Source organism: Apostichopus japonicus, chromosome 12 (assembly GCF_037975245.1).
Source record: "Apostichopus japonicus isolate 1M-3 chromosome 12, ASM3797524v1, whole genome shotgun sequence".
In the NCBI taxonomy this organism is placed as follows: Eukaryota; Metazoa; Echinodermata; class Holothuroidea; order Aspidochirotida; family Stichopodidae; genus Apostichopus; species Apostichopus japonicus.
The window spans coordinates 24,617,006-24,631,562 of record NC_092572.1 but is presented as its reverse complement, the minus strand read 5'-3'; the positions used below and the strand labels follow the sequence as shown (position 1 = coordinate 24,631,562).

Genomic DNA, 14,557 nt, shown 5'->3' with positions numbered 1-14,557 from the left:
AGCACGTTGATATTAAACTAACAGACGCATTCCTTTATATATGCATTACTACTGCGCAATAACACAACAGCAATAAACAAATCTATTATTATCAAACAGCTGTATGTAGGATGGCGCTGTTGATAGAAAGTTTAATGAAAACGCTTGGACAGTGACGATGACTATACGTGAAGCATGTATAAGTGCCACTCTGTTATCTTTAACTTCAATCAAGTAACCAGCTGGTTTGTCACATGGAAGCAGTTACCAGTTTTCGGGTAGTCAACAAAGTCATGTAACAAATTGCAAGTTCACTTCCCAAATTCAAGACCATATGTTGCTACGGTAGTTTAGTTTGGAATAGAATCGGAAAATTTATTAAAATGAAATGTAGAAGGTTGGTTTAACTAAAAAAAGAAGAGAAATTCGTCGCCGTCAGGTTGCCCAGGTTATTCTATTCCATTGCATGGAAGTAACGAAGCCAAAGATTAAGATATTATAAATCCATGTCTCACCTAGTTTAAATTCCCTTGACAATTTCAACCCAACTCGAGTTTTTTTTTTTTTAAGTTGTCCCATATTCGAAGCTTTCCACGAACCTTCATTTTTTAACTGAAACGTTCCTTTTTATATGTATCTTATAAAAAGTTATTCTTCTCGTAAATTTTCTTTTAATTAAAAGATCAGGGTCGTTGCGTGACATAAAAAGTGTGGCGTCGGCTCATACGGGTAAGTGGTCATTTATTGAATAAGTGTCATAGTTGATAAAATGACCGTACTATCAAGAAGACATTTGATTTCTTTTTTTTTTAACAAAAGAGGTCGAAAAAAATCTAGTACGTAATTTTTTAACTGTAAATAAAACATTTCACTTAAGCCCGAGGAGTTGCCAAGATCATTTTTTTAATTTATATATATATTTTTTTTTTATAGATTTATCCTTAACAATCATTTGACTAACACAAGGAGAGAAAGAGACGGAGAGAGACAGAGGGAGAGAGAAATTGGTAGCCTTGGAGATTTCGGATCCACCTCCCAGAAGCTTAAGACCTCTTTAGTCGTACATGGTCGTGACATATAAGTACTCACGAGGCAGACTATATATGCAGTTTGTCGGCGTCATCGGAGGATATACCGAAAATGATGCATGTTTCAACTTTAACTTAAACTTTAATCAATAATTTTACCTATAAACCTATAAATAATATTTCGTTAAAAATTCCAATTGATTTCACTGCTTCTCATTTACCAACATTGTATTGTTTACCTCAATGATGGTACTACTCTTGTGTAATCCTATGGTAAGCTCACGTCACATATTGCCTACTCTCATACACTCAATCCCATAAGCACGACAAAATGAAATGCAAAACTCGTTGGTTATCTTGTGAAATAATATTATATGTTGAAATTTATATCTCAAACAAATATAAGTATCATGATCAGTTTTAATGAGGGGAGGGGAGGGGCATATATTTCAAAGAAACAATACTATTTTTGCTGCATTGTTTACATGATATCTACCCACTACAGCCCAACGGTTCCGACGTATACTTGAAAGTTCAACTCGTTACGTCTCCTTTTGTCATTCGACATGCTACCTCAAAATAATTTCTACGCAAATTTTCAGCTCTTACTATAGAAAATATACGGCAGTTGCTAAGAGCTTAGCATATAATATAATCTCTAATCCATATCAAGCGTAATAATTTCATTTTGTTGGGTTTCTGTGCACGTCTCATGAACGTTGCTTCAATTGAGAAAAAAATACGGTTCGTGAAAAGTTACAGAAGATATTGTCGTCAGTTTGGTTTAGTGTAGTAACGTTGTTTTAACTTAAAGTATTAGGTAGGCTAGTACAAATATCCTCCCTTCGCGCCATATCATGCAGCATTAATTGAATTTGCCATTGGGGTTGACGAAGGGGAAAACAACTGTGCTGAAGAGCGCTAAGTATACGTGATAGTTGTTTATATGTAATGAAGCAAGCGTCTTTAGCAGGTGATTCTTTGTACCTATTTGGTTTCAGATATTTGAAATATATTGATGTACTAAAATCCGTCAATTTTATAATTCCTTTCAGCATGATCAGGCACCATAGAATAGGCCGAAATATACATAAAACGTAATGATATTTAACTTTCTCCATTTTTTTTTTTTTTTTTTTTTGGCATCAGTTTCGACTTTTTATTTTTTTGGAAAATAAAAGGACGACATGCAGATATTGCGTATGGGAAACATGCTTATTAACTTCAATAATGCAGAGAAAAGGTACCATCGTTAGCGCTATGGCAGTTTGGAACAGGTTACAGGTGAAGGAATATACATATGGATTCCAACGGTTGCGTTGTTAAAGCTGTAGCGTTAATTCCAATGTATTGACGCAAAAGTTGATGCCTATCATGACTGACGCCAACGTCATCATCATTATTTGGGGTGGGGGGAGGCTTTTCACTTTTGATAGGTGCCTTACAATCACATGTTTTGTTTTGTGGTGTGGGGGGCAGGGGCGGACATTTTTAGGACTGGGCGATTCTTACTTTTATGAAAGCATTAGGACAAGGCAGAATTTGCACACAAAAAATTGGCCAAAGACTAAATCTAGGCTGACCTTTCGAAAAGTGTTAACATTGCAAAGAAAGACAAAGGATTTTTCAAAGTCATTCACAAGAACCATACGTTCATTTTATTTACATTTCCAATGCAATTTTCTCGAATATGATTATTCTGTTAAGTATAAAAACAAAACTTTTATGGACCAAAAAAAAAATTAAAAAAAGTCATCTTTTAAGTTAGGAACGCGATTTTACATGCTAGATGAGATGGAAAATGCTTGGAATTCTTAAAGATAAAGTGTCCCTAAAATGTTTTTGTCGATTAAATGTGACAACAAAAAATGAAAAATTTATATGAAAACATATGTTTACGTATGTATCTTCATGAAGGCAAGGAATGGAAAAAGAAAAATAGTTAACGTTAAATATTTGGAACAAAGAAATAGAGGGACATAATGGGGGATGCTTTAGTCCCCATATTTGGTTTAGAGTCACGTTGTGATATTTAGTACTGTCATACTGTGACAGATGCAGTGTCCTGTATTGGATATTCTCTAAAATATCTCATTTTGTTCTTCTGTTTCTTATATTATGAAAGTATCACAATTACATATTAATGTAACAACATTAGCCGTTACATTGTCCTTACTTGGCATCTATATATTTTGTTTATTTGGCTTTGTTGTCAAATATTTTCTTCATTCTACTGTTCAACCATTTTTTATTTTATTAATAACAAACATTTCACGTGAGCAGTAGAATAAACTCTTCTGGCCAGGTAATTGTCATACTGTCCCCTCTTGCCCGTCTTTTTTTTTCGTCCCGTCATGGTCAACTGTTACATTACAGCCGTTAAAATAATAAACATATATCATATATAGGAGTGTTAGCTCAGTGGTTAACGCCGGTGCCTTGCAATCATAAGGTCCCGAGTTCGAGTCACTCCAAGATTAATGTATGTCGTCCAGTTACAGAGTTGTTGACAATTGACAATTCATAATCATGGACGTTATATATGAATGTAAGAGACTGACTTCGGTCAGCTTGCGGCTTTGATAAGCCAATAATGGCTTCTTTGCGAGTTCCTGCTTGCAGTAGCATCTAAAATACATAAAAATACATATCAATACATACAAATACATACAAATATTTTTGTAAAGCGTTTACTGTCGCAGTGTCCTTTAACTTATATAAAACATATAAGGCTTCCGAGTGATTAACTGCCTTATTGTCCCACTATTCTTAGCGAGGATTTTTTTCTTGAGTAATTTTCTTTTTTATAAGTGACAGTGTGTCGCATACTTACGCTGTTACCACATTCAAGGGCGCCCTCACTACTGTAATGTCCTCCCTAGATGCTACAATGTCCTTGCAACGAGCCATTTCAATCATAAATAAATTAACGTCAGTGGTGAAAACCTCTCCCCCTCCCCCTCCCCTCTCTCCCTCTATCTCTATCTCGGAAATTAAGAAGAACCCCCAAAAAATAACAAAAGCTGGTATTTTACGTGGAGAATAAATAGATTTTTAAAATCATCTTCATTAAAACCTGTTCCATTACCTTTCTAGTTTCATTATAGTAGCGAATAAATGATACCAAAGACGAAAAAAAAAGCGTTTCCTTTCCAAACTTAACTGAAATATTTGATATTTTTTTCCAACCAATTGATATTCCATATACCATTCTAGGTTAATGTTTAACATTTGACAGAAATATTAATGGCTTGCAACAATTTTGATGCTCCGAATATAGATTATATATCCATTCTCCAATGGGGTCGAATAACCGATACTCAATAACAAATTTAATTTTTTTTTTTTTTTTACATTTCATGTTTCAATTAATTCATTAATAGGAATTTATGATGGATCAATATTAACTGAATAAGTTAATTTTCTTTGGTTTCATGTTAATTTTATTGTTTCAGTGACATGATAAAATGAGACCTTCTTTTTTCCAAGCTAACTATAGAAGTACGTTTCTAAACTTTGGAAGTATGCAACTCTAGTGTCATCTTATTTTAACAATGTAATGCCCAAAAAATATTTTTAACAAAGTTTTCATAACGCTATGAAAGCCATTTCGCTAATGAAGTAACCCGGATTGCCAACATTTGTTTTAACAAAAAGCACTTTGATTTTAACACCGTTGTAACTTTGCAATAAGACGTAGAGGACAACGTTCTTTTGAACGTAGTTTTTGACATCAGTGTTGAAATTATGCTTTTAAAAATTATTCTGTGATTTAGCATTGAAAATGCTTGGTTGGGCTTCAGCATTCGTCATTTTTATTAATTTATGTTTTTTTTATGATTTACGACTAAAAGTGACTTTAAAACAAACCAATTTTTTATTAAGTCGCACCAGGTCTTTCGTCCAAATGTTTAAAATAAAAGTTATTGTTGTCTCTTAACGATTGCCTAAACCAATTTCCGTACCGAGGGAACATACGATTGACTATACCTTCTTTTTCCCAATTTTCAATCTTTTGTTTTCAATCTTTTTCAATCTTTTAAAATACCATCTCGTCAAAAGTCATCAGTGAGAGCCCGATTTGTTTTTCCTTAATAAAAATTGCTGAAATTTTTCGAAATTGGATTCTTAGATGTAAATTTGAATTCCCAAATAGCCGTATCTAAGAAAAATGTTTGTCTCAGTGAGGAAAGTTGAGAATTTGTAGGTTTAAACATGAGCGACCATTATTGGAAAGTTCTAGCATAATTAAAGGCCATAATAACTGATGACCTTTACTCCTTCTCTCTCTCTCTGTTCGGTTTAAAAAAAAAACACATCCTTTCTATGACGTAGCAAATGACGTCATTTTAATGCCATCTCTTGGATAAAAGAACGAATCACTTCGGTTATACCATCACGTGATAATAAAACATTCACAATCTGTACATATCTACATTCAACGCTACCACACCTCAAGCCCTCTCTGTCCTGATTCTAACTGCATTTTACTCATTAGAGATCGCATTTCTTCGCGTCTGAAACGTCACAATATGAATATTCATGTTCCTCCACGCGTATACTTTCTTTTATTAATGGATCATATGTTGAAAATTCGAGTAAATGACGAAAACGATATTTTTCACGCTGCGAAATAATAACTAGTAAACAGTATACTGCGCAAGTGCGCAATCATTTCATGAATATGTAATACTTTAATGAGTGTATGCTTTTATGACAATTCTATCCCCTCTTCCGTTTTCTCAATAAAAAAAAGAGTCTTACAAATATCACAATCATTTTTCTTTTCATGTGGATAATGGCTGATATTTGCATGACCATTGTTTTCCTTAAGGCTTATAATATAGTGGGCCTGACGTTTCGATCCTAGCAGGATCTTCTTCAGAGGCTGCATGACAAGTAACAGAAACTACAAGGGACAACATAAGACTTAGTGGATAAGCAGTTTGCTAACAGTTTTGTAGATGTCTCTTTTTACTCGTTTTGCCTTGAATATCTTCTCATTTTAGCAGTTAAACTTTACATCACATCATCGAATCGCCATCAATATCACTCAACACACACACAGCAGGCCATGTTAGCTTGAGTATTGAGAAGAAACGAAATGGGCCCGTCTTCCCCTTTAAAAGTTGCAAACTTAAATCTCACTCGCTTTCAAGACATCGTCCTTATCAATTCAATTACCGAAGAGCTTTACTCTGGGAACCCACAGTTACTGTAATAGGTGATTAGTGGATGAACGTAACAACGAGCTGAGGTTAAAAATGATTACAAAACAGATACAGTTTTCCTTACCCCTCCCCACCCATCCCTCTCCTTCCCCTCCACAACCATCCCTCTCCCCATTTCAATTCATCTGGATTATGACGAGTTCTTCAAATTGAGGAGGAACAAACTAGGACAAGAAAACTGTACATAAGAACGGCAATACTTTTTTTTGCATTTGACAGGTAAGTCGGATGCAGGATTACGAAAGAGTGCGTAGTTCTGGTGTTGTTAAAGCCGACGCCATGTAAGAAGTGTAATCGTCCTCCCAAAGAAAAATATCAACATTTTAGACCTGAAATGGGGGGGGGGGGGGGTTGAACAAGGAAGGGTATAGCTCCCTACACCCGATGGTCTGTGTCTGAAATGAGATAGAGTGATCGGAAACCTAACGAAAATTTAAATTGAAACATGTCTTCGATATTTGCCAAGAAACCATTCTGAATTATATTAAGGAAATATAACTTACAATACAGACCATATTAGATATTTCTTATTCCTAAGAAGAAATAGAAAAAAAAAAGGTTTAAATTTATTTTTGCATCATTAGTTCAAAGATTGGAACCCCAGACTTTCAACAAAGTGAAATGATTGCAAAAAGAAACAACAAATACATGTGTGGCAAGAGAAAATACGTAACAAAATTTATACGAAAAGAAAAAGAGTGATTGTAACTGTACGAATCTCAGAAAAATTGCACAAATTGAGAGAATCATGGATAAAAATCTCTATGATTTTCTTCGTTTCCCAAGAATTTGCAATAAAAAGATGATTTCAGTCACAAATATGAAAAGTCTTGCAAGAGATCACTATATGGATACAACTATGTCAACTAAGTTAAAAATTCTGTCCTCAAGAAATAAATAAAAAATACCGTATGCATCTCACGTATAGAATAAAAGTGAAGATGGAAGTCACGTGACTTCGTGAAAATTCATAAACTGAACAATTATTTGTTATAATTTTCCCAACGCAAAAATGCAGTTTTAACTGAAATTCTCATCAACATTTGTGGTGCGAGAAAGGTAACAAAATATGTGATATTTCATTGCAAGAAGGAAGGCTGGTCCTTTAAGAAAAGTAGTTTTTCCTTTGGCGTTCACATTTAAACTGTATCTGAAAATGGTCGTCTACTGATTAAGATTATTCTTCAATGGTTAATGAAAAATAGATAAGCGACAATTTCAATATGTATAAACGGAGTAGTACCCCCACTAACGCTCATTGAGTCAGTGTTTCGCAGAATAATGTCGAGCGAAGTAATATTTTGCCATATCTTGACTATAGGTAGCAGTTCAACGAAACATACCTTGACTATAGGTAGCAGTTCAACGAAACATACCTTTACGATAGGTAGCAGTTCAACGAAACATTTCTTTTCTGATACTGATTCTTGCTGAAGAGAAAGCCTGTCTTGTTTATTCGCTAAACGGTTCATTTTCTCCTCTCGTGCATTTATTTGTTAAATAATTAGCAAAATGGATCAACCGTGTTATATATACGTATTGCATCTCCCAGCCGGCTCGGAGCTAACCATAATACCGCCAACCGTCTTCGTAGCTGGTTATTACTTAAAAACGTGTTTCATCTTCTGAAGAACAAAATGGCGTTTATCCATGCTCAAAAGTACATTTTTTTAGGTATAACCATTATTTGGTAGTTAGGCTAGGTCATACTACTGTCAGCCCTTCACAAGGATGCCGAGGGGGCGCTGGCTCGTCTTTCTTTAGCATAGGAACCTCTTCTACGTCATTCTCTTCCGATAAATCTTCCATCTGAATATCTTCTTTACTCTTCGCTTCTTCAGAGCTATCTTTAATCTGAAGTTCTTCTTCAAGAATATCTCTATGTGCAGCATCGCGCACAGGTGGTACATCGAACGTATTTTTCAGGGGTTGGAAACAACCCTCTCGGGGAAATGTTCTAAAATTTACTGGGTATTTATTTCTTGGCTTTAAATATTGAGCTGGTAGGTGATAGCGTGTTTCGGGATGCATCACTTTCGGTATGGGGTTGAAACCGGTTAAATTCCTACCTCTTTCTGGTTCACTAATGGAACCTGCAGAAAGAAAAAAAAAAACAAAAGGCACATTAAATATTAAAAATCGTTGTTAGATATTCTGAAAAGTGATTTCAGTCGAAGTTTTAAACTTTTAAATCTCAAAGTGTGTAGCAGTTGCAATGGTAATGAACGTTTTCCTGTACAACCTAGTTCATGTTTAACTTAAAGTTGATAATACGCTGTAGTGACGCGACTATCGACACTAGCCTTGGGATGGAATTTAAGCTAAAATGGAAGTCCCGTTCTCCCTGTAAAAAAGAAGCAAAGTATATACATAGTGTCAATAATTTTGGTTCTGGAATCCGTAAAACGTTTATACCGGGAAGATCCCGCCTAATTTATAAACACACATGGTACGCGTACCAGTTGCGCGAAACCTACCTTTATCTCGAATTTTTCGTCTGTCGTATTTATAGGCAATAAGATAAGGTTTACGGGGCTCCGGGTCACTGTCTGTGACACCACTGTACGCAGCACTTAAACTGTCGTAAGGGAATGACATGTAACCCTCAGACGGGCTAGAGGGATCTCTGTAACGGGAGTTTGGCCGGGTGGTCTCCTCTGAGCTACTGCTTGGTGTTCCGTTACTTCTTCGACTGTCGTGGCTGATGAGAGAGGGGGAAGAATGAATCAAGTAAAAGACACATATATGTAAAAGAAAACATTGCTCATCGTCAACAGACAGCTTGTATGTTGGTGATAAGTTTTTCTCATATCACGTTAAGCATGCCAACATTTTAGATGAAGTATTCGCCAAACCGACCACCATGACAGAAAATAACCATATTATCATAATTAAAGGAAAACATACAAAAACAAAGGAAGCACGTGCATGTGGCTCGATGATGTCATATTTAGACTTGATCAAGTCTTCGGTCTTGTCTGTGAATGAACATTATATATCTGATATCTCCCAAGTGGATTTATATTTTATCTTAGCTGTTTGGGAAAGTTATATCATGACATTTATCTCATTAATCTCAGATATAACAAATAAACTATAATGATGGTAGGTTTTTTTATTGGTGTGTGTGTCTTATAGAAAAGAACAACTGTCTCTTACTATCTGTATCGTCGATGGACTGCCCTCCCAGCTCGTATGATGGGTCTCCCTACATATCCCCTCCTCGGTCCCCTTCTGTTTGGTCGATACCGGGTCGTGATTGGCCGATGTACAGAGAAGGATTTATCAGAGCTTCCGTGATCCGGTTCGTGGTCCGTGGTGTCCTCGCTAGAGTGTATCGGCGATGGACTGGTAGTGGCGGGATAGTGGCGAGGTATTGGCGGGGTAGTAGCCGGATAGATTGGCCTGTCGTGTTGCCTTCTTGGTCCTGCAGATTAAACCGAAACATAATGTGACTCTTGAACTTTAAAGCTTAACAGGTTAGTCCCCTGCTGCGACCCTTGCTATATAACCCTCCATAGAGGGGATTAATGCACTAACTAAAAATTGTCATATTTTAACAACTTATCGAAATGTCTCGTCTGGTTTGGTCTGGTCTCTTTGCTCTTATATTTTTTATTTTTTATTTTGTTTATTTTATTTATATTTATTTTAGTTTTAGTTTTTTTTTTTAGTTTTGAGAACATTTCTCTTTACAACGAAACTGTTTCATGAATTGACACCGTTATAAACAGTACGGTATGTCTAAACGCTTTTGTTCAAACATTACGATTATGTCTTGAAGCTAGCTGCAACCGACAGTTGCATCATCTCAAAATGTCTATGACAAATGAAGTAACAGCTCTGTATATAAACGTATGCAAATTCAATTTGTAACGTATGACATTTTTTTCCTTCAAAGAAAGACAAGATTCCGCATTTTTTGTTGTTGCGTGTTTCGCTTATTTCCTTTTTCCTGCCATGGTTAAACTAGCCTTAATCTTAGCCTACTTGTAAGTTGCCTGTTCGTGTGAATGATGACGTAATACGTACCGCCCGGTTTATTCACGGTGCTGTAGAGTGCTTTGTCTGCTGTTATACCACTCTCTGGTACGGATTCCAATGGAGGCGACTCCGTGAATTGCACGATGCCGGCTTCCAAGTCACTCGACGTCGCTTTATACAAGGCTCCGATGTCGATCTCTCCCGTGATGCGCCCTTTCGAGGACTGACGTCGATGACGCGAGTCACGTGATTCACGGGATCTCCTCGGCGGGCGGTCGTAGTTTTTAGAGGGGGATGAGTGGGACTGGGAGGAGGAGTATTGGGTGGATGAGTGCGGAGATTGGTAGTTCATCTGCTGCAGGCGACAGGCGTTGGCGTAGAGTCGTTCTAATTCTTCCCTGTTGGAGGATGTGTTGGTACCGATCGAGTTGAGGCTTGGAGGCTTTTCATCTAGCAAGCCAAAATAACAAATATAAGTCATATAATCGAATAGTGTGTGTACTGGTTTCACGAAATTTGTAACTTTCGTAATTCTGTAATTTCTGGTATGAATGAGAATGTACGGTAGAGGAATATATCAAACCATGCTTAGTGTGAATGACTACGTCATTTACATTGAAGGAAAGAGGATGGGGTTGGGACATATTAACAAATGAAAAAGAGTTCAGAGTCATCGTCATTTTGTGTAGGTCTGTGATGGGTGTATATATTCCAAGTGATTCATGCACTTTGCATCATCAGAACACTGATCACCCTTCATAATTGTTATGAACAATATATACTGTGACGTCATACACAATTCGACAATGGGTAAAGCTAGGGGTTGTCAAACTGACTCTAATCTGACACTTTTTTAAAGGACATATATTCAAGCAAAAAGCTGATATCATCAATAAATGGTCTGAAATTCATAGCACTTAATTGCAACAGGTTCTGGTCAGGATAATTGTAAAGATAACAATACACAATGCGTATCGAGTACTCACCCTGTTGGGAGGCTGATGTTTCGCTATCTGGTTGAGCGTGCGAAGAGTTCCCCGAGGCATGGTCACTCGTGAAGAATTGAACCGGTCTACCGGGTACCGCCGGAGGAACACCGTGGAAATCGTCCAGACGAGCGTAAGTGTGAGTTGATATAGCTGGAATGGAAAAACAAATCGATTGAATACTTAAATGTCTCAACTCTGTTGTATGGGTAAAAGAGTTGAATTATACAATGTATCGCCTAAAGGTATCATCTTGAAACTTTTTTTGGACTTGAGCATCTCGTGCACGGTATCCAAAAACGTTGCCATACCGATCGCAAAAATATGGTTTCCAACAGGTTTCTGTTACAATAATATTAAAAACTTTAATTTGTATACATTTCAAATTTTCCGTAATAACATCATAAGAAAGTTATTGTGTATTCATATCTCATGAACCCATTGCCTTCGAAACAGTTAAAATGACGTCACATTATCACTTGACAGATAGATAGCTATAGAACACTTACATCTCTCTACTGGTGGTTGATCGTACACCCGTTCTCTAATGTGAGGAGCTGCGGCCCCGAGGTCTGACAAACTGTCCGATCCCTCTTCGTCGGTACGGAAAGTCGCCAGACTCCGCCTGTATGAGCCACGATAGCCGTAACCGCCGTAGGTGTCAGGTCGACCATTGCAATTCACATCCACTTCTGAAAGAAATGCAGAATAGCGTATAATGTTGATAACAGTTTTGCAGAGACACAGTTTGCGTGGACACATTTTGTGTAGACACAGTTTCTGTGTCTACACGAAATCGGGCACTACGATGACCTCCTCACCATTGTGAAGAAACGAAAACTGAGATGGTATGGCCATGTCACAAGATCGACAGGACTGGCTAAGACGATCCTGCAGGGCACGGTACCGGGAGGAAGAAGGAGAGGCAGACAGAGAAAAAGATGGGAGGACAACATCCCAGAGTGGACGGGCCTCAAACTGCCTGATGCCCTACGAGAGGCCGAGGACAGGAAGAAGTGGAGAGAAGTAGTTGCGAGGGCGTCTGTGGCACCCCTCCGGTCTACCAGACTCCGGGATAGGTGAGAGTTTATGTATACACAGCTTGTGTGGACACAGTTTCACCACAAATGTACCGAACCTAACACAGCCAGCTGTGAAGGTTTCGTTGTATATAAGTAGACAACCTAATGTCTGCACATACATCAGCAGAATGTTTAGTGTTCTACATGAATAAGTTATTAACGAACATCACGTGACTATGTCATACCTTGCGACCCGTCCGTATGAAACACCCACGGCGATTGGCGAGACGGTAGAGGATGCTCTATCCTGACGGGCGTTCCTAGGAATGGTTCTCTTTCTGGCGTCATAGGATTACCATTAATGACGTCGTGCCGTCTCGGACTGAAAAATAAATGACGTCATAATTATTCATTTTCTCCTTACCTTGAATGTCTCAGTTAGTGATAGAAGTGATTCATTATAAGATTAAACACAGTCTCCATACGAATTCAGCATATAATCCCCGTAGCAATGTGTAAAGTTTAGGGAACATAACAAGGCTAACACCAAGTGCGAATAATAGTACAAAGAAAATCAACAATTACAGTGGCAATATAAAGTTACTGCGTACGCCATTCTTTATTTCTCTTTTATTTCTTTGACTACGAAATATCAAGACTAAACGTCTCCCTAATGTCACCCTTTAAGGTTATATTATAATAAAGTGCAGTCACAATAGCGCAGACATAATACTGAAATCATAAAATTACAACTATACTCTGTCTCCTACGGAAGCTTTCAAGTTACTAGTTAATATATGTTTGATTATGTTTCTTTCATCGTACACACATAATACGGTAATAAGAAGTTACAACTAAGTAGGTTTCCTTGTGTCCTACGGAAGCTTTTAAGTTGATCTAGTACATAGTTACATGTAAAAGGGTAGTGTGTTTAACGCATACCGTAAATACATAATACTGACCTGCAAACAACCCAAGTGTCTTATTTCCTACGGAAGCTTCCAAGTGTCCATAATACATATACCAACATTGAGTTAACACACATACACACACATCATGCTGAATTCATCATAATTTTATAATCTTGTGGAATGTACGGAAGCTTCCAAGTGTCCACAATACATATAACTACATTGAGTTAAGGTGAAGGTATCACACACACACACATCATGCTGAATTCATCATAATTGTCGAATGTTGTCGAATTTACGGTAGCTTCTAAGTGTCCATAATACATATAACTACATCGAGTTAAGGTTACGTAGTCACACACACACACACATAGTGCTGAATTCATCGTAACGGATGAAACCAGTACATTTGAGCATACCTGGAATTTAGCGAGCTATGTCTTTCTCTTTCCGCGATGGCGGCGGCTAGTCTAGCTTTCTCCCTCTCCTTTTGGAGACGTTCTCTCCTCTGAAACACAAAGTAACCGAGGAAGATTCCAAACAGAATAATTGTCATGAGTCCAACGACTGGTACGTATTTCTTGGGGTCGTCAAGGAAAGGAAGTACCTTTGGGTGTTCCTGTGATGGGGTGATTGAAGGCACAGTCTCTGTTGGAATGGAAAATATAATAGAAATTTAATTATATTTATACTCGTTAATGAGGTTACATCGAGTTGGTATAATTTCTCTAATATGATGGTTCAAGTCATTCTCAAAAGCACGTACAATATGAGCAATACTAATATCCCGCTTCTACAGTTAAGATTGAAGTATTAAATAATAATATAGGCTAGTTATTAAATAATAATAATATAGTTGTATGTGCCAGTTTGTGGCTGCAACCTATTGGAAGTCACCCAGGGGATACGTATAGACGTGGTGCACTCCAGTGCCCCAGGAGGGATTGTTTGTGTTGGGCACAGTTTGGTGTGTTGGTGTGGCAAGTTACCAATGACCAGTGGTTAAGTTGTAAAGTCGTATGAGCGGTCCTTGGCCACAGGCAGGACTGTAAATTTTACCTTTATATTCGCTACTCATCGATGACATATAGCATGTATGCATGCACTTATTTATATATCTATATATATTCGGTAACCATGCATTTACTATGCATATTTTTTTCCATGATAATCATCACCATCACCATTATCGCCATCACCACCACTCACAACCTCATTAACCATTACCACCATCACCATAACCACCGCGACCGACACCAACACCACATCAACCATCACCATCAAAACCACCATCACCATCATCATATTCATCATAACAAAGTGTCACTCACATATATTGACAGGTTCAAATTTATCCATATCAATTTCATCTTTGAATTGTTATCGACACACCTTAGAAAAATGAACTTCATACCC

General features: G+C 37.3%; 1 protein-coding gene across 1 annotated transcript in view; it reads right to left on the bottom strand.

Moving 5' to 3' along the window:
* Positions 1-2,638: 2,638 nt before the first annotated feature.
* The window catches only part of LOC139977985 (cell adhesion molecule DSCAM-like), a 94,728-nt gene continuing 82,809 nt past the window's right edge, over positions 2,639-14,557 (bottom strand). The window contains exons 26-33 of the mRNA XM_071987876.1: positions 13,561-13,789; positions 12,476-12,612; positions 11,718-11,900; positions 11,209-11,361; positions 10,271-10,672; positions 9,398-9,665; positions 8,716-8,939; positions 2,639-8,331 (exon numbers count right to left, since the gene is read on the bottom strand). Coding sequence (XP_071843977.1) covers positions 7,943-8,331; positions 8,716-8,939; positions 9,398-9,665; positions 10,271-10,672; positions 11,209-11,361; positions 11,718-11,900; positions 12,476-12,612; positions 13,561-13,789 — 1,985 coding nt within the window. The 3' untranslated portion in view covers positions 2,639-7,942. The remainder of the gene's footprint in view (positions 8,332-8,715; positions 8,940-9,397; positions 9,666-10,270; positions 10,673-11,208; positions 11,362-11,717; positions 11,901-12,475; positions 12,613-13,560; positions 13,790-14,557) is intronic.